Consider the following 18,279-nt stretch of genomic DNA (forward strand, 5'->3'; position numbering starts at 1 on the left):
GATGTTGATACACGGACGGACGGACGGACGATATAATCTATTGGTGGTCTGGTCCACTTCGTTCCTACCAGTAAAAAAAACTCTGAATAAACCACAGTATATAGGCAATGCGTATATTGCACTTCTTTCGCACCGTATGTAGCCAACCGCGCTAAACGCAAAAAGCAGTTCTAAAGAAGTGAGTTTTCAACCTAGATTTAAAAGCGCTTAGCTCCAGTGGCTTCCTAATATCGGAAGGAACTGCGTTCCATACGGCCGCAGAAGCGCATCTGGAAGAAAGTGCGCGATGGAGTGACCGTCTTTGTTCGATGGCCAGCCAAAAGGCGTTTCGACGATGACCGGAGCTTCGTGTGATGGTTCATGCTCCGTGACGAAATGAAGTTCACAGGGCAAAGAGACACAAATGGAGGGACAACTGGAAAACACGAGGGAGTTCGCACAGTATATAGTTGTTAAAGTCGGACCGAGATCAAAATGATCAATTAAAGTCGCAGGTAAACAGCGGGTTGCAGAACGTCATGGCACTTGCCGCAAACAGTCTGTTAAGGCTATACGGGGGATCTTTGTGTATGTGTGTGCAGATAATGGAACAAAGCGGGATGTGTGTGTGTGTGAATAGTGAATGAGAAAACAAATCCATTGGCCTACTTGTGGCGTCCAGATCGATGTTTGCCCCTCGAGTTATTTGTTTCAATATCGCAACCTTGGTCCTGAATTCGACCTCATGGAGGCGCATCAGCAGGCGTCGCCTTCAATCGGGCCGCGTGAAGAAATATCGCAGCAAAGCACCCGGCCTCAGTTCCTCCCCCCAGCGGGTGATGTCTACGCCGTACCAAGGTACTCGTTTAAGGCTGAGTTTACCTAGGGGAGGCTCAGGATCGTCACTCATGTTCGCCGTGGTCAGAAATCAAACTCAGTTTTTTGTCCGGACGTTTCGTCGATGCAGTGCACTCGCCACTGCACCACGGCTCACTATGTGTACATGTGTAATGAGTTCAACCGAGTCGCAGACGTAGACTTGGAGACAACACATTTATTCAACTCCAACACACAGGGTAACTTCCCCTAAACAGAATAACAACCTACGGTGGTGACCACCAGGCTAACTACACTAGTTACCACGTGACTGGTGTAGTTAACCTGGTGGTGACCACCAGGCTAGCTACACTAGTTACCACGTGACTGGTGTAGTTAGCCTGGTGGTGACCACCAGGCTAGCTACACTAGTTACCACGTGACTGGTGTAGTTAACCTGTGGTGACCACCAGGCTAGCTACACTAGTTACCACGTGACTGGTGTAGTTAACCTGGTGGTGACCACCAGGCTAACTACACTAGTTACCACGTGACTGGTGTAGTTAGCCTGGTGGTGACCACCAGGCTAGCTACACTAGTTACCACGTGACTGGTGTAGTTAACCTGTGGTGACCACCAGGCTAGCTACACTAGTTACCACGTGACTGGTGTAGTTAACCTGGTGGTGACCACCAGGCTAACTACACTAGTTACCACGTGACTGGTGTAGTTAACCTGGTGGTGACCACCAGGCTAACTACACTAGTTACCACGTGACTGGTGTAGTTAACCTGGTGGTGACCACCAGGCTAGCTACACTAGTTACCACGTGACTGGTGTAGTTAACCTGGTGGTGACCACCAGGCTAACTACACTAGTTACCACGTGACTGGTGTAGTTAACCTGGTGGTGACCACCAGGCTAGCTACACTAGTTACCACGTGACTGGTGTAGTTAACCTGGTGGTGACCACCAGGTTAACTACACTAGTTACCACGTGACTGGTGTAGTTAGCCTGGTGGTGACCACCAGGCTAGCTACACTAGTTACCACGTGACTGGTGCAGTTAACCTGGTGGTGACCACCAGGTTAACTACACTAGTTACCACGTGACTGGTGTAGTTAACCTGGTGGTGACCACCAGGTTAACTACACTAGTTACCACGTGACTGGTGTAGTTAGCCTGGTGGTGACCACCAGGTTAACTACACTAGTTACCACGTGACTGGTGTAGTTAACCTGGTGGTGACCACCAGGCTAACTACACTAGTTACCACGTGACTGGTGTAGTTAGCCGGGTGGTGACCACCAGGCTAACTACACTAGTTACCACGTGACTGGTGTAGTTAACCTGGTGGTGACCACCAGGTTAACTACACTAGTTACCACGTGACTGGTGTAGTTAGCCTGGTGGTGACCACCAGGTTAACTACACTAGTTACCACGTGACTGGTGTAGTTAACCTGGTGGTGACCACCAGGCTAACTACACTAGTTACCACGTGACTGGTGTAGTTAACCTGGTGGTGACCACCAGGTTAACTACACTAGTTACCACGTGACTGGTGTAGTTAACCTGGTGGTGACCACCAGGCTAACTACACTAGTTACCACGTGACTGGTGTAGTTAGCCGGGTGGTGACCACCAGGCTAACTACACTAGTTACCACGTGACTGGTGTAGTTAACCTGGTGGTGACCACCAGGCTAACTACACTAGTTACCACGTGACTGGTGTAGTTAGCCTGGTGGTGACCACCAGGTTAACTACACTAGTTACCACGTGACTGGTGTAGCGGACCGGGACCAACAGCTTGGGTCCGGGTCCACGTGTTGGAGACTCGTTGAACGTAGAACGTTGGTTTCTTCAGGATGAACAACAACAATGCCGGTGCCTCTGGGGACCCGGCTTAGATTCTCTGCGGCGTGGCCGGCTCCGACCTTGACCACGTCCACCTTCTAGAATCCTCGGGAAAGATCTCGGTCCCAGTCACGCTACCACCCCTAGCCATGGCCTCGAGTAACCTCATCCTTCGGCCGGCACTCACACACACCCTGTCCTGTCGGGGCTGGCACTGCACGCCAAGCGTGATGCCATCCAGCGCTGTCAACCAGTGCTCACCGGGCCCTCTAAGGCCGGCACTGCACAGTGACATCCCGCGATGTCACTACACACATGTGTATACATTAGCACCCACGTGCACACCCACTTACGTAGGACATGGACCTCGGGCTGATGCATTGGGCGTGCGTGCCGCACCCACGGATCGAACCTAGCTGCCTGGGGAATGGAAATGGGCAACATGCGCATAAAAAGATAAAGATCCCCCGTATAGCTGTTAACAGACTGTAGAGGCAAGTGCTGCAAGTGGACCACGCCCAGCCGGTTTTGTCTCCCTCGTGATGTTTTACACGTTGCACCAGGAACTCAGTTGAGGCTGAGTCGACCTAGGGGAGGCCTAGGACCGGTTCAGATAATCGTCACCGGGGTTGGTCGTGAGCGGGAATCGAACTCGGGTCGCCGGGTTCGTAGCGCAGTGCGCTAACCACCTGCGCATCCACCCACATACACACACAACGACCCCGCTCCGTGCAGCCTTCACAGATTGTTGGAGCAAGGATTGTTAACTGGCACCACATGAGGGCAGGATTGTCCATGAGGCTGCGGTGTGGCCAGTACCGTGCCCAGCCACCTTTGTCTCCCCGGTTCTGATGTTTTACACTGACAACGGGTACTCATTTCAGGTTAAGCTGACCTATGGGAGTCCCAGGACCGGTGTTTACGTCACTCGCCACTAACGTTAGCTGGGAATCGATCTCGAGAGGTCACTCGCTCGATTCTATAACCCAACGTGGCCATTGAAACCGTGCTGGTTTTCAAGTGCCGCCCCCCTCCCCCGTCCTCTGACCCCACCTCTGTCCCCACCTCTGTCCAGCCAGCAGTATTAATGGGAATGCTACAGTCTAGTCCAGGGGTCGGCAACCTACGGCTCCGGAGCCGCATGCGGCTCTTTACGGGCTGCTTCTTGACGATATGTACGTATGTACATAGATGCATTGCGGCTCTTGAAATACTGAATTTTGTACCGAATTGGAAAGAAATGGCTCTTCTTGTTGTTTTGGTTGCCGACCCCTGGTCTAGTCGATCGGCGGATGGCGTGTGGTGGGGTAAAGTGCGGGCACGCGCATCTCTCACAACGCATCCGGCCAATGTGGAAGAGAAGACCAAATGGTCTTTAGAGTTCGCTCGAGTGGAGGCCTCAGGAAGATCAAAGCGTGTGGAGCAAAACGTCGGACACCATGACGAACGCACGGTACAACCCGAAAACACATCACGGAGGTATACAGCACAAATCGCAACAACCTACACATTGTATATACTCTTAGTTCTTTCGGTAAAGTCACGTAGGTAAAAAATTAAATTAAAATTAATAAAAATAAAATCACGTTTCGGGGGCAACATCACTTGATATCAAGTGATGCAGCAAATCTGGCTGTGACGGTCCCACCTGATGACGGAGACTTGTGTTGCCTCCGAAACGTCGTGATTTTTATTTTTATTAATTTCATTTTTTACCTACGTGACTTTACCGAAAGAACAAAGAGTATGAATTATTGCAGTCATGAACGCTTCAAATCTAGAAGGAAATACACACGGTATCCCTGGTATTTACTGTATTCGTATGTGTACCTTATGAATGCTGGTGGGCGCTCTGCCAATATTGCCTGGTGCAAGCACATTTACACAACAACACGCGCTTTTCACGAGGGATCGAAAGACAGACAACCAGTGACGTGAATTTAAATCTAAAATATATTTTATTTTATTGCTTCGTTTACCACGGTAATGCTGGCCGAAACAATGAACACCCTTTATATTGACCGCAGCAACTATTCAACATGTGGGGGTTCATGATAGGGGACGCCAAAAATACTGTTAACACTAATTGCCATTTAGTCATGAATGCTTCACCGATTCTCAAGTAAGACCATAATTTTCACGACAGTCCATGTTAGATTGATTGGCCAATTTGTTAGCTATTATTTTGCTCGGAGAAAATCCACACACACACAAGGACAAAATGCTCCAACAATTTACTTTATGTACTGTCCCTTTTAAGTGACGAGTTATTGGCGTGGCCATTGATGGCCAGGCAGAAATAATCAACTTACAATGTAATTACAGATGGCTGGTGTTAACCCATGTAAAGGAGAGAGCCTGGCAAAGTCAACAAGTATTTTTCAAAAGATCTGTGTGGCATTGCGAGTTAACAAACGTCTGATTGGTTTGGTCCGAATAGTTGCTACAGTGTTAATATGTGAAAATGTTAATGTTTAGGGCTTTAATAAACCAAAAGAAATAAGAAAACATTAGAATGCCACGGCATGCCAGCGGAAGAAATTACACATCCCAATATGCTGGTACCAGTCCCTGGAAAGTAGATCCGCTGCTGGCTTTCCAAAAAATGTTACTCATATACATAAGCCCACTAAAACGATAGCGTGTTGATTTGACCTTCAAATGAGATTCCATCTCTCGGATAGGAGTGTGAATGGAGCTCTCTAGCCACAGAATCAGCCCTCTATTTGAAACGTATATATGCATACATACATGGAATTATACATGCAATCATACATGCATGTACATTGCAGATTGTATTTCTGCATTAGGAAACAGTTAATAACGTGTGCATGTGAGCATCGCTAATTTAGATGACAGCTCTTTTTTTTCTGACATCCCAGTCGACCGCTGCTCGTGTTGCGAGTCGTTCTGCCGCTTTAGTTTAACGTTTTTAAGGAATGGGAGCTCCTCCAAACATTCCCAGAAGCCCCGTGTCTGGAACTGGTAGGGCTAATATCTTCTGTACCTGTAACAGAAATGGAAGAATAGTGTTGAATTGAGTCAGGGCATACGACTGCATGTGTGTATGTGTGTGTGTAGTGACATAGAATTGGTCATGTAGCAGGATAGTGCTGGCTGCTGGCGGGGAAGGGGATCTGCAGCTTACAGCAGCCCTCACGACAGCAGCAGGCCACGTGATAGACCAGAGAGGGATCTAGGGGAAAGGTCACGGAAGGGGCACACAAAGAACCCACGGGTAGGTTCTAGAAAGGGGGCGTGGCCGGGGGCGGAGCCAGGCCACGCTGACAGTAAAAGAGGGGCCCCGGGAGGGGAGCTCGGGGCTGTCGTGTGGAGTGGGATCCCCGTCGTGCTGCTGGAGTCTTCGCCGTTCTTCTCTCGTCGTCTTCGTCTTCACCATCTCAGCGTCGCCAGTCGGACAGTCTACCAGCTGTCCTGACAGGGAACCGTAGTCGGCTATAGACGGATTATTGGAAGTGTTAACTCGTAAGGCCGTGTTAATAAACAGAGTGCCTCCAACTCTTCGTGTCTCCGAGTCAGTCACTACTCGTGAATACCAAACGACTGGACGTGTCTGTCTGGTGGGGGGTGGTGGCACACTGCGCTAAGAACCTGGCGACCCGAGTTTGATTTCCGATCATCGCTAACATCGGTGACGAATATCTGAACTGGTCCTGGGCCTCTCCTAGGTCGACTCAGCCTTGAATTGTGAAGTGTGTAAACATCAGCACTGGGGAGACAAAGGTAGCCGGGAACAGCGCTGGCCACCCACAAACCTCGTGTGCCGCATCAGCACTTGCCCCAACAGTCTGTTCAGGCTATACGGAGGATCTTTGTCTTCGTACATGTGTGTGTGTCTATGCATGACTGTGTGTGTCTGTGCATGACTACGTGTGTCTGTGCATGACTGTGTGTGTCTGTGCATGACTGTGTGTGTCTGTGCATGACTGTGTGTGTCTGTGCATAGTCCGGCAAAACAACCTCCTACCTCCTCGCGGTGCCGGACGGGCAACACTGTCGTGGGCAGTGCTGTGGGGGGAGGGCCAATGCCCATTGGCCTCTCCCCTCATGGCGTCTGTGACCACCACAGTGGCTAAACGGGGGCTCTGGACGGGTGCGAGGGGCTGGTAACCCCTCCACCTTCAATTAACCACCACTAAACTACGAATTAAACATAAACCTGTAATTAATAAGCTTGTGCCGGAGGCCCCGGGGGGTCAGGCTTTTATGACGTCTCCTGGCCAAACCCCATTTGGCGGAGCCAGGAGATTGAATTTTCACCCTCGGGGCTCCTCCAGAAACAACGAAAAACCATTGCGGATGGCCACGTGGAATGTTCGAACGCTCACTGCGGAGGAGAGGCTGCCACTCCTCTGTCGGGAGCTGGACCGGTACCGCCTGGATCTCTGTGGCATTCAGGAGGTCCGGTGGACCGGTTCTGGCTCCTGCCACCATGAGGGGTGGACAGTCCTCTACTCGGGGCAGGAGACTGCCAAACAACAGGGTGTGGCTCTTCTTCTGAACAAAAGAATGAAGGGGGCGTGGGAGCGTGGCGGTGAGGTGTGGGAAGCTGTAAGCCCCAGGATACTTTGGGCTCGCCTTCCCATCAACCAGAGGCGTGGAGTGGTGGTCGTGGTTACTTATGCCCCCACCGAAGACGAACATCCGTGGAGGGATGCAGGCAAAGCCGATGAGTCAGACGCTTTCTATGACCTCCTGTCACAGGTGCTGGCTAAAGTGGCCACTCGGGACAGAGTCATCTTGTTGGGTGACTTCAATGCCCGAGTTGGTCATGATGCTGGCACCTGGTCTGGAGTGATTGGAAGGCATGGGCCAGATCAGCTCAATAATAACGGTAGAAGGCTGCTAGATTTTTGTGCAGCCCATGGGCTTGTAATTACCAACACGCTCTTCCGGCATCGGCGCATCCACACAACATCATGGATACATGCCGGGTCCAAGCAAGAACATCTGCTGGACTACATAGTGACGGACCAGCGGATGCGAGCCCATGTCCTTGACACCAGGACCTACCGTGGAGCTGATCTGACCTCTGACCATCGACTAGTCATCTGTAAGATGCGCCTGCCATTCTTCCACTCCGGTGGTGGGTGTACACCCAGGACCCCATTCCAACCAAAAGTGGCCTGGTCTCAGCTAGCTGATGAAAGTTGCAAGCGAGAATTTCATCATTGCTTGCAGCTGGGGTTGGCATCGTCCCCCACTCCACCTGATGTCGAGGGTAAATGGGCGAGGTTTAAGACTGTGACTCATGCAGCTGCAATGGCTGCTTTGGGTACGCGGTCCAGACCTCCCCAGAAACCCTGGCTGACAGAGGAGGTGTTCAGGTTAATTGAGAAAAAGCGACAGGCCCACTCTCATCGCCTACAGCATCCCACGTCGGAGAATGAGGAGGTTTACCGCAGCCTTCACTCGGAGGTTCGGAGAGCCGTAAGGCGCTGTAAGGATGGGTGGTGGTCGCGGGTTGCTGAGGAGATGGAGTCTGCCTCAGTGGCCCGCGATCACAAATCACTATTTAATTCCATCAAAAAAGTAACCTGCAGCGCCACACCTATTACCATCATTAGAGGAAAAAACGGTGATCCAATCTCCGACCCCCAGGAACAGGTTTGCAGATTTGCTGAGCATTTCTGCGAGGTCCTGGGGGAGGGAAAATCTCTCAGCCAGGAAAACATCATGGCACAAAGTGGGGATAACCCTGCTGAGGCTGCGGTGCCTCAAATATTGGAAGAGGTCACCCCCTGTGAGTGGCTGGCTGAGGTGCCAGCTGTTGAGGAAGTACTGAGGGCGATCCGGAGTCTGAGACCAGGGAAGGCACCGGGCAGAGATGATCTCCCAAGCGAAATGCTGAGGGAGGGTGGCGTTTGTGCACAGACTGCCCTATATGACATCATAACAACAGTCTGGACCACTGGACGGGTTCCGCAGGACTGGAAGGATGCCCTGGTGGTCCCCCTCTTTAAGAAGGGGGACCGTACCGACTGTAACAACTACAGGGGCATCTCACTCCTCAGTGTGCCGGGTAAGATCCTGGCAAGGATTATTCAACATCGCCTTGCTAGGCACGCTGAGGAGAGGCTTGCGGAGCCCCAATGCGGTTTCAGGAAAGGGCGGTCCTGCACAGATGCCATATTTTCTGTCCGTCTGCTCCAGCAGAGGTGTAGGGAATTTCAAAAAGACCTACATCTCTGCTTTATTGACCTGGTCAAGGCCTATGATACCATCAGTAGGACTGGGCTCTGGGTTGTTCTTCGTGCTTTCGGAGTCCCTGACCCTCTGCTCACGATCATTAAGGACCTTCATGATGGTGAGCGGGCCCGGGTAAAACTACGTGGCCGGGAGTCAGAGCCTTTCCCTGTACACCTTGGGGTGCGACAGGGATGTCCTCTGGCTCCCACATTATTTAACATCTATTTCGACTGCGTAGTTCGTGAAGCCTTCAAAAGCTGTACCGGGGGAATTACCATTTGGTACAGATATAATGGGAGGCTGATCGACGCCCGGGTGCGATCAAGGGATGGCTCCCTATTGGTCAACCACGTTGCCGATGATTTGGTAATAGCTGCTCATTCAGAAGAGGAGTTGGAGACGCTGCTGCTGAGACTGGAGTGTGCCACCAAGAGGTGGGGCCTTACCATCAGCCCCACCAAAACTAAGCACCTGCCTGGGTATTTTGTACCATCGGGCACTCCACCCCCACAACTCCCAATCGGTGATGGGGCAGTTGTGGAGAGAGTGGAGAGTTTCCCATACCTGGGCAGTGTGCTTATGACCGGCTCCAGTTTATCAGCAGAGGTCTCACTCCGAATCAGTCGAGCGGCAATATCTTTTCATCGGTTGCGTAACGCTGTGTGGAAGCTACCTGGTCTGTCGCTCCGCACGAAGCTTCAGGTCTTCTCGGCCACGGTCATTCCCTCCCTTCTCTACGCTTGCGAAACGTGGACCCCCCTAGTGGAGCATCTTCGCCGGTTGGAAACATTTAGGCTGGCCTGCCTACGATCCATCCTGGGTTTAACCAGGCTGGATTGTGTGAGGAGCTCACAAGTCCTTGAAAGATCTGGGCAAAGTCCCATCAGTGAGCTCCTCCGGCAGGCAAGGCTGCGTTGGCTGGGTCATGTAGCCCGCATGCCCAGCCACCGCATGCCTAAACAGCTTTTGTTCGGCCGGATCGAGGGGGCTAAACGGGCGCGGCACGGGCTAGAGAAGAGATGGAGTGATGTGGTACAGGAGGACGTGGAGCTGAGTGGACTTGCCGATGACTGGTACCAGCGGTGTCAAGAACGGCCTCAGTGGAGGAGGCTCGTGAAGGACGCTACTGGGCAGTTGGAGGCAGTCGCCCTCCAACAACAACGGAGGGCGGAGGAGCGACGCTCACAACAACGAGCGGAGCGCCGGGTGGCTAAAGCACAGCAAGTTGGCACAGTAGGGGGCACAGGTGGTGGATCAGCCAGTCATCTCGGTCATCTCGGTCAGTCGACCCGTGGCACCTGGGTCTGCCCCGTGACCTCCTGCCAGCGGGCGTTCGACACTTCACGTGGCCTCAGGGTGCACATGGCCTGGCACAAGCGTCGTGGTGACGTCACCGCCACTTAGTGGCGAATGGCGGTTGTTGTTGTTGTTGTTGTGTCTGTGCATGACTGTGTGTCTGTGCATGACTGTGTGTCTGTGCATGACTGTGTGTGTCTGTGCATGAATGTGTGTGTCTGTGCATGACTGTGTGTCTGTGCATGACTGTGTGTGTCTGTGCATGACTACGTGGGTCTGCGTGTGACGTGCCTCCCGGAACTTGGGGTGCTTGGCATCGCACATGAGCTGCAGGATGATGCACTCGCTGGTCGTGATGAAGACGCCACTCTGCTTCATACGCTCAAACGCCATCAGCCGGTCCACCTGGCTGTGAAGGCATCGCACGCACCACCACTTATACCGAGGTGTGATGTTTTCACAAATGCCGCCGAATGAGTGGATACTCCAATTCATTCAGCAATGGTCAAGAGGTCAAGACGATTCTCAAATGTGGAGAATTCATTTTTTCAGTGTGGTCACCAACGACTGCACACAAAACATCATGTGAAACTGGGATTTTGAGTTAATATGGCCAAATTAAAGTATCAGTTTGAATGCCATACAGTGACAAATGATCTGCAGCAGGGTATGTGAGACGTTTATCCTCGAGTGTGAATGAAAAAGTTAGCCTGAAGGCATCTCAGAAATAGTTCTGATATCTGTAATTCCTGTAAATATAAAATTAGTAAGTCACCCTTGATATCCCAAGGCACAATAAAATATATATTTTGCTCAATGTATTATCTTGGATTGTGATGTATTGTAGATGTTTTTGTAATACAGAGCTAGTTAAACAGCCTCCCCATATCCCTCATCCCCCAACTTCAGATGATCCAAAATACCACTCCAAGACTCCTCACCCGTAAACAAGACCACGTTACCCCAATACTCCGATCCCTTCACTACTTCCCGATCCAATCCTGGATCAATCCTGGATCTACAGGACATCTGTGAAAAAGAGCTTCATAGCTCATAGGATTCCTCCAGAATAACTACAAATTCAGATTATGATTCAATGGCAAGATCGATCCTCTATGAATCCTGTCTACTTCTCTCATCTCACTCTACTCCCCTCCACGCACTCTCCTGCCTCTCCCCTCTCATCTCACTCTACTCCCCTCCACGCACTCTCCTGCCTCTCCCCTCTCATCTCACTCCAATCCCCTCCACGCACTCTCCTGCCTCTCCCCTCTCATCTCACTCCAATCCCCTCCACGCACTCTCCTGTCTCTCCCCTCTCATCTCACTCTACTCCCATCCCCACTCTCCTGCCTCTCCCCTCTCATCTCACTCCAATCCCCTCCACGCACTCTCCTGCCTCTCCCCTCTCATCTCACTCTACTCCCCTCCACGCACTCTCCTGCCTCTCCCCTCTCATCTCACTCTATTCCCCTCCACGCACTCTCCTGCCTCTCCCCTCTCATCTCACTCTACTCCCATCCTCACACTCTCCTGCCTCTCCCCTCTCATCTCACTCCAATCCCCTCCACGCACTCTCCTGCCTCTCCCCTCTCATCTCACTCCAATCCCCTCCACGCACTCTCCTGCCTCTCCCCTCTCATCTCACTCTACTCCCCTCCACGCACTCTCCTGCCTCTCCCCTCTCATCTCACTCCAATCCCCTCCACGCACTCTCCTGCCTCTCCCCTCTCATCTCACTCCAATCCCCTCCACGCACTCTCCTGCCTCTCCCCTCTCATCTCACTCTACTCCCCTCCACGCACTCTCCTGCCTCTCCCCTCTCATCTCACTCTACTCCCCTCCACGCACTCTCCTGCCTCTCCCCTCTCATCTCACTCCACTCCCCTCCACGCACTCTCCTGCCTCTCCCCTCTCATCTCACTCCAATCCCCTCCACGCACTCTCCTGCCTCTCCCCTCTCATCTCACTCCAATCCCCTCCACGCACTCTCCTGCCTCTCCCCTCTCATCTCACTCTACTCCCCTCCACGCACTCTCCTGCCTCTCCCCTCTCATCTCACTCTACTCCCCTCCACGCACTCTCCTGCCTCTCCCCTCTCATCTCACTCCACTCCCCTCCACGCACTCTCCTGTCTCTCCCCTCTCATCTCACTCTACTCCCATCCCCACACTCTCCTGCCTCTCCCCTCTCATCTCACTCTACTCCCCTCCACGCACTCTCCTGCCTCTCCCCTCTCATCTCACTCCACTCCCCTCCACGCACTCTCCTGTCTCTCCCCTCTCATCTCACTCTACTCCCATCCCCACACTCTCCTGCCTCTCCCCTCTCATCTCACTCCAATCCCCTCCACGCACTCTCCTGCCTCTCCCCTCTCATCTCACTCTACTCCCCTCCACGCACTCTCCTGCCTCTCCCCTCTCATCTCACTCTACTCCCCTCCACGCACTCTCCTGCCTCTCCCCTCTCATCTCACTCTACTCCCCTCCACGCACTCTCCTGCCTCTCCCCTCTCATCTCACTCCACTCCCCTCCACGCACTCTCCTGCCTCTCCCCTCTCATCTCACTCCACTCCCCTCCACACACTCTGTCTCTCCCCTCTCATCTCACTCTACTCCCATCCCCACACTCTCCTGCCTCTCCCCTCTCATCTCACTCCAATCCCCTCCACGCACTCTCCTGCCTCTCCCCTCTCATCTCACTCTACTCCCCTCCACGCACTCTCCTGCCTCTCCCCTCTCATCTCACTCTACTCCCCTCCACGCACTCTCCTGCCTCTCCCCTCTCATCTCACTCTACTCCCCTCCACGCACTCTCCTGCCTCTCCCCTCTCATCTCACTCCACTCCCCTCCACGCACTCTCCTGCCTCTCCCCTCTCATCTCACTCTACTCCCCTCCACACACTCTCCTACATCTTCCTTCTCATCTCTCTCCACTCCTCTGCAAGCACTCTCATACCTTCCCCGTCATTCAATTCTACTTTTCTCCACACAATCTCCTGAATCTCACCTCTCTGCTAACGTCACTCACTCTCCACTCTAGAAACAAAGGCTCTCATCGTATGCGCAAAAAAGCCACTTTTGTTATTCATCTGCATCTGACAAATCCGTCACATCTCCGTTGTTCTGAAATCCTCGGCACACTCGAACGTAATTTTTGCTGTTCATGAAACCCACATACACCTGTACTGTGCACCCTACCCTTCACCAACATGCCCTGACCAGCCTGAGGTATGGTCAAACAAGCCCCAGAACCAATAAGACCTGGAGAGGCCGTCATCCAGCGGTGGATCAACAAAGTTATAATTATCATAAAGGGGTAGTGTGCATGACATTTGAGAATTCTATCTAAGTTACACAACCACCGTATTGGACTCTTGATGAATGAGCATATTATGCTGAAGGTAATCAACCTGCGAGCGGAACAGGCGTCGGCGATCAGGTGTACATCCACGCCTCGCTCCAGCAGGTCCAGCGCAGTCGCCTGGCAGCCATCACCAGGGCAACCATCGCCACGGCAACCCGTGATCACCATAAAGTGAGAGGGTGTGCGGGAAATAGGGTCGATACAGGAACACACGCAAATAACTTAACACGACGTAACATTGGCACGCGCAAGCCATTCAATACTACGCAGGTCATGTTGTTACCACGTACAATATGTATCAATTTGTAAAAAGCCATCAGCGGTTGTGCTACTGTTGAAATTAGCACCCACGATAGTAATGATGTGTTGTTTAAGTTGTACATGGAGCATCATTCATGTAAATTTTATCTCACAATCACGGAGGCAGCAGTCGAGCAGGAAGGCAGCCAGGCAGTGAACCGGCACCAACAATTGCCCATCCAAGACCTTATTCAGGCTCAACCACACTATGCCCCCACGATGTGGTCTAACGATATCACGCGCATTCCAGGTGATTCACTCGTGGGCAATGAATTCCAATTTCAGCATCCACAAGTGGAAACATGTCGAACCTCACGCACGCAACTCTACGAGAGAACCCCGGGGCTTAAGAGTTGACACCAATCGTCGTCGCGCTCGCTACCCACGACGACCGAGTTTATGAAAGACCTAACACAGAAGATCGCTGGGTTTAATCTTCCATGAAGCTCACGGTCCACCCTAAACCATATCCGCAGAAACCGTGGCAGCAGATGCGGATACCTGATGCACAAATGAAACGTAAAAAAACTCTCCAATAGTATGCGACTGTGGTCATCTAGCACAGACCGTACAACGCATAACGACGCAATGCCCGATTCGCAAATAGGAAGGAGACATCGCAGCGATACACTCCGCCGCTCCTGACGCGATTGTCTGGCTTGACCACCTGCACTTGAAATTGTAGTCGATGCCCTGCATCTACATCGGCTGCCCCCTCACCATGACGCACGCCTGCGCCTCGATTCCGCACAGCACCACGGAGCGCGGCGCCGGCAACGTCTCCAGCAGCGCCAGGACCTCCGGCATGACCATGCTGAGCGACGTCTTGGGGAAGGTGGGCAGGTCCGACGCTCCCAGCTCGGACACCGTGGGGCCCAGGCCATCCGGGTACTGCTCCGTTACGACGGCACCCACCCCCAGCAGCCGCGATGCCTGCAACGGGCCGTTCGGTGATTGTGTTTATTGTCGTGGTCTTTTTTTCCTTTACAATTTGATTCGTCGTAGTTTTTTTTTTATCACCGATTGCGCTATCGACGTATTGCACTATCGAGACCTTCGTCTGCGTGTGAATTTTGTGCGTGCGTGTGTTGTGCGTGCGTGTGTTGTGCGTGTGTTGTGCGTGCGTGTGTTGTGCGTGTGTTGTGCGTGCGTGCGTGTGTTGTGCGTGTGTTGTGCGTGCGTGTGTTGTGCATGCGTGTGTTGTGCGTGTTGTGCGTGCGTGTGTTGTGCGTGTGTTGTGCGTGTTGTGCGTGCGTGTGTTGTGCGTGTGTTGTGCGTGTGTTGTGCGTGTATTGTGCGTGCGTGTATTGTGCGTGCATGTGTTGTGCATGTGTGGTGCGTGTGTTGTGCGTGTGTTGTGCGTGCGTGTGTTGTGCGTGTGTTGTGCGTTCGGGTGTTGTGCGTGCGTAATGAGCAGTGCTTTGGCGACGTTCACTTGCAATAGTCGCGCGGACGTTTGCACGATCTCGGGGAAATAGATGACCCTATTGCGGAACCTCTCCTGCATGTCGCACAGCAGCAGCATGGTGCGCGCCGGCACCAGCTTCCCCAGACGCAGCATCGTGTCCGATCGCACGCCGACACGCACACGGGATGTCACCGTGTAGCCTTCAGAAAAACACGAGCAATTTTGGCACAGAGGCACAGGCAACCACAGACATGCGGGAAGGCGGCCAGAGCTGGCGCCAAAAATTCTCAAGCGCTGTGATCCATTACTTGTGTAATGTGAGGATATACCCGGGTTGCTGATGGATCACAACTCGTTACGATGATTGGCTCTACCGGTCCTGGCCCATAGCCAATGGGGGGAAGTCTAGGGGCGTGGCCCTGACGTAATGGGAAGGTGACATCTGTAAGTAGAGGATTGGTTCTGCTGGCTTTAGCCACAGCCAATGGGGGGACGAGTCAGGGGCGTGGTCCCGGGAGCGTACGATGGAGTCTAGAAGATTCCATAGAGGTTAACCAGGATTGGTGGAAAGGTACCACGTGACCCGAGCATTAAATAGGGGTGGAGACGAACAACAGGTGGTCAGATCTGGCACGAACGGAGGGTGAGGCCACGCGGGAGCGGGGTCCAGGCTGCCACGTGGCCGCGCGTGTCTCTCTCTATCCCTCTCACACTGTCTGTCTGCAGCGTGAAGGAGTATTGTAAAAGAAAGACAAATAAAGACCGGATTTCAGAAGTCGCTTCCACGACCTTTATTACACTTTGATGTATGGCCAACTACACGTACAAAGGCAAAGACCACCCGGTATAGCCTTCAGACTGTTGGGGCAAGTGATAATAGTGAGCACCTATGAAGATCAGCACGGAGCATGAGGGGGCGGTAGGGCCAGTACCACGATTGGTTGACCTTGTCTCCCGAGTGCTGATGTTTACACACGGCACCAGCTCCTAATTTAAGGCTAAGTCCATCTAGGGAATGCCTAAACAAAGTTCATATACTGAACACTCACATAGCAGCACGCAGATACACACACCAATCCATCTACATACATACGTAGTGCCTCCTACTCCTAGTGTCGGAGTGCGTCACTACACATACATGACCACAGATGCAATCCAACTCACAGCAACATCCACCCACATACAGAATTACACATGTGAAAGTTATAAGGGTTGTTTTCAACTAGACGCATGGCTTTTAATTTCTCTTTCATGAAATCCACATGTACACCTGTGCGTATGTGTATGAATACCGTACTAATGGAGAGCGGTGGTGTCGCGGAGACCCGAGATCAATTACTGCTCATGGCCAGCACCAGTGACAATTATCTGAACCGGTCCTGGGCCTCCCCTAGGTCAACTCAGCCTCAAATGACTTCCCTAGTGCGGTGTGTAAGCATCGCCACTGGGACGGCAAAGGCGGCCGGGCGTGGTGTTGGCCCCCCACCCCTCGTGTGCCGTTGCTGGCCTTCATACTCGCTAACAGCACTTGCCTCAACTTTAACATATTCCTGCAGAGGGAGCTGGTAGGAACGTCGGGTTGCTCGGTCAATGGCCAGGGTCAACGGCGGCGTGGTGTATTCCGCAAATATGCCCGACTGTGAGGGCGGGCACAAGCCGGCGTGAGTAGGTTAAACGTTGAGTTTTATAAGGGCACCACGGGGTGACCAGCCCCTCCCCACCCAGCCCCACCCCTCACCCAGCCCCACCCTCCCCACCCAGCCCCTCCCCACCCAGCAGCCCCTCCCTGTACGACGGACGGACGGACACACTAATCCCCTGTGGGCTGGTGTAACCAGGAGGTTCCTACCAATATAAGCTGAACTGTACGGTACATTGAACTTCTTTCGCACCGTACGTAGCCTACCGAGCCAATCGGAGGTTATTTGAGGGGTGGGGGGGTGGGGGGACCTTTGTACTGCGCACGAACCAAGCCAGCCTGCGTTATGTTTGACGCGGTATGCTGCCACTTACTGATGCAACTGCGTGCCGTTCTGCGCACACTGAGGGACATTCGGAGGTCAAAGGAGGGCCCGTGGAGTAACACATCCCCGTGGTCTAACCACGCTGCCGAGAAGAGGGCCCGAATTAAACTCAGAAGCGTTAAATAGCAAAGATAATTTTACGAATTTAAAGAAATCGAACAGGTTGCCTCTGGAAACGCGAGCAGCAATTCCAACGATTGCAAATGATTGCCACTGCTATCAGTGCCCGAGCTTATTAGGGATCGATTCAGACCTCTTTGGTCACCCCGTGTAACTCTTATACATCTCAAAGTTCATCCCACAAAGTCCCATCGCAAGCGGAGAAACACAAACGCATCGAGAAAATATTCTTGGTTCTTTCGGTAAAGTCACGTAGAAGGGAAATAATAAAATAATAACAATATCAAACAATTTCTTTATTATTTTATTACTTCCCTTCTACGTGACTTTACCGAAAGAAGCAAGAAAATTAATCCCTGCAGTCACGAAAGCTTTAAATCGAAATTTTACATCGAGAAAAGTTTAATTTTTTACCCGGATTGAAAGGGCTGTACGCCGTATGGACCTGAGAACTCAACGTCCCTGTACAAGAATACGGGTAGATCGTATGGCACGTTATGAATTAGTATTGTTGTTGTTATAAATAAATAGTTGTAGTTGTTGTTGTTATAAATAAATAGTTGTAGTTGTTGTTGTTACGAGTCTGTGGGGTGGACCGCGAGCCGCTTGCAACTCACCCACGACCACCGTGCAGCTTGGATCGATTACACCAAATCGACAAACGATTCCAACTCTCGATTATATCAATTCGTGAATCGTTTGTGTTTAATTTAACCCTCGCGGCCCGTGGAGTATGCAAAATGACCCGCGCGCCAAATAGCGTCCAACGCTCACGTGTTTCGCAAATAATCGATTATTTAAACACGGGGTTTTTTTGTGTTTTTGCGCGGCGTGATGATTGGAATCGACGGAGCTGGAATTAATCGACATCATCGAACTGCGTCAACGATTCCTGCATT

At 52.1% G+C, this 18,279-nt stretch overlaps 1 protein-coding gene across 2 annotated transcripts; it reads right to left on the reverse strand.

The window, feature by feature from the left end:
* Positions 1 to 4,473: 4,473 nt before the first annotated feature.
* On the reverse strand, positions 4,474 to 18,022 carry ISOC2 (isochorismatase domain containing 2). Of its 2 annotated transcripts, none has more exons than XM_078860963.1 (6): positions 17,998 to 18,022; positions 15,264 to 15,436; positions 14,549 to 14,761; positions 13,575 to 13,645; positions 10,452 to 10,569; positions 4,474 to 5,661 (listed from the first exon to the last, which is right to left on the reverse strand). In XM_078860963.1, the coding sequence occupies exons 2-6, from the start codon at positions 15,387 to 15,389 to the stop codon at positions 5,587 to 5,589; spliced, it is 603 nt and encodes a 200-aa protein (XP_078717089.1). In that variant the 5' UTR covers positions 15,390 to 15,436; positions 17,998 to 18,022; the 3' UTR covers positions 4,474 to 5,586. The 2 variants fall into 2 exon arrangements, with proteins under 2 accessions (XP_078717089.1, XP_078717097.1); XM_078860971.1 differs by lacking the exon at positions 17,998 to 18,022 and adding an exon at positions 17,795 to 17,842.
* Positions 18,023 to 18,279: the final 257 nt, after the last annotated feature.

This window comes from Lampetra fluviatilis, chromosome 1, assembly GCF_964198595.1.
Source record: "Lampetra fluviatilis chromosome 1, kcLamFluv1.1, whole genome shotgun sequence".
NCBI classification, from domain to species: Eukaryota; Metazoa; Chordata; class Hyperoartia; order Petromyzontiformes; family Petromyzontidae; genus Lampetra; species Lampetra fluviatilis.

Excerpts from the sequence above, each read along its gene's own strand:
- ISOC2 (XM_078860963.1), bottom strand. The coding sequence starts at position 15,389 with ATGCTGCGTCTGGGGAAGCTGGTGCCGGCGCGCACCATGCTGCTGCTG. Across the intron at positions 14,762-15,263 it reads CGTCCGCGCGACTATTGCAA|GCATCGCGGCTGCTGGGGGT; the intron begins GTGAACGTCGCC and ends GGCCCGTTGCAG. Across the intron at positions 10,570-13,574 it reads GACGCCTGTTCCGCTCGCAG|CCAGGTGGACCGGCTGATGG; the intron begins GTTGATTACCTT and ends ATGCCTTCACAG.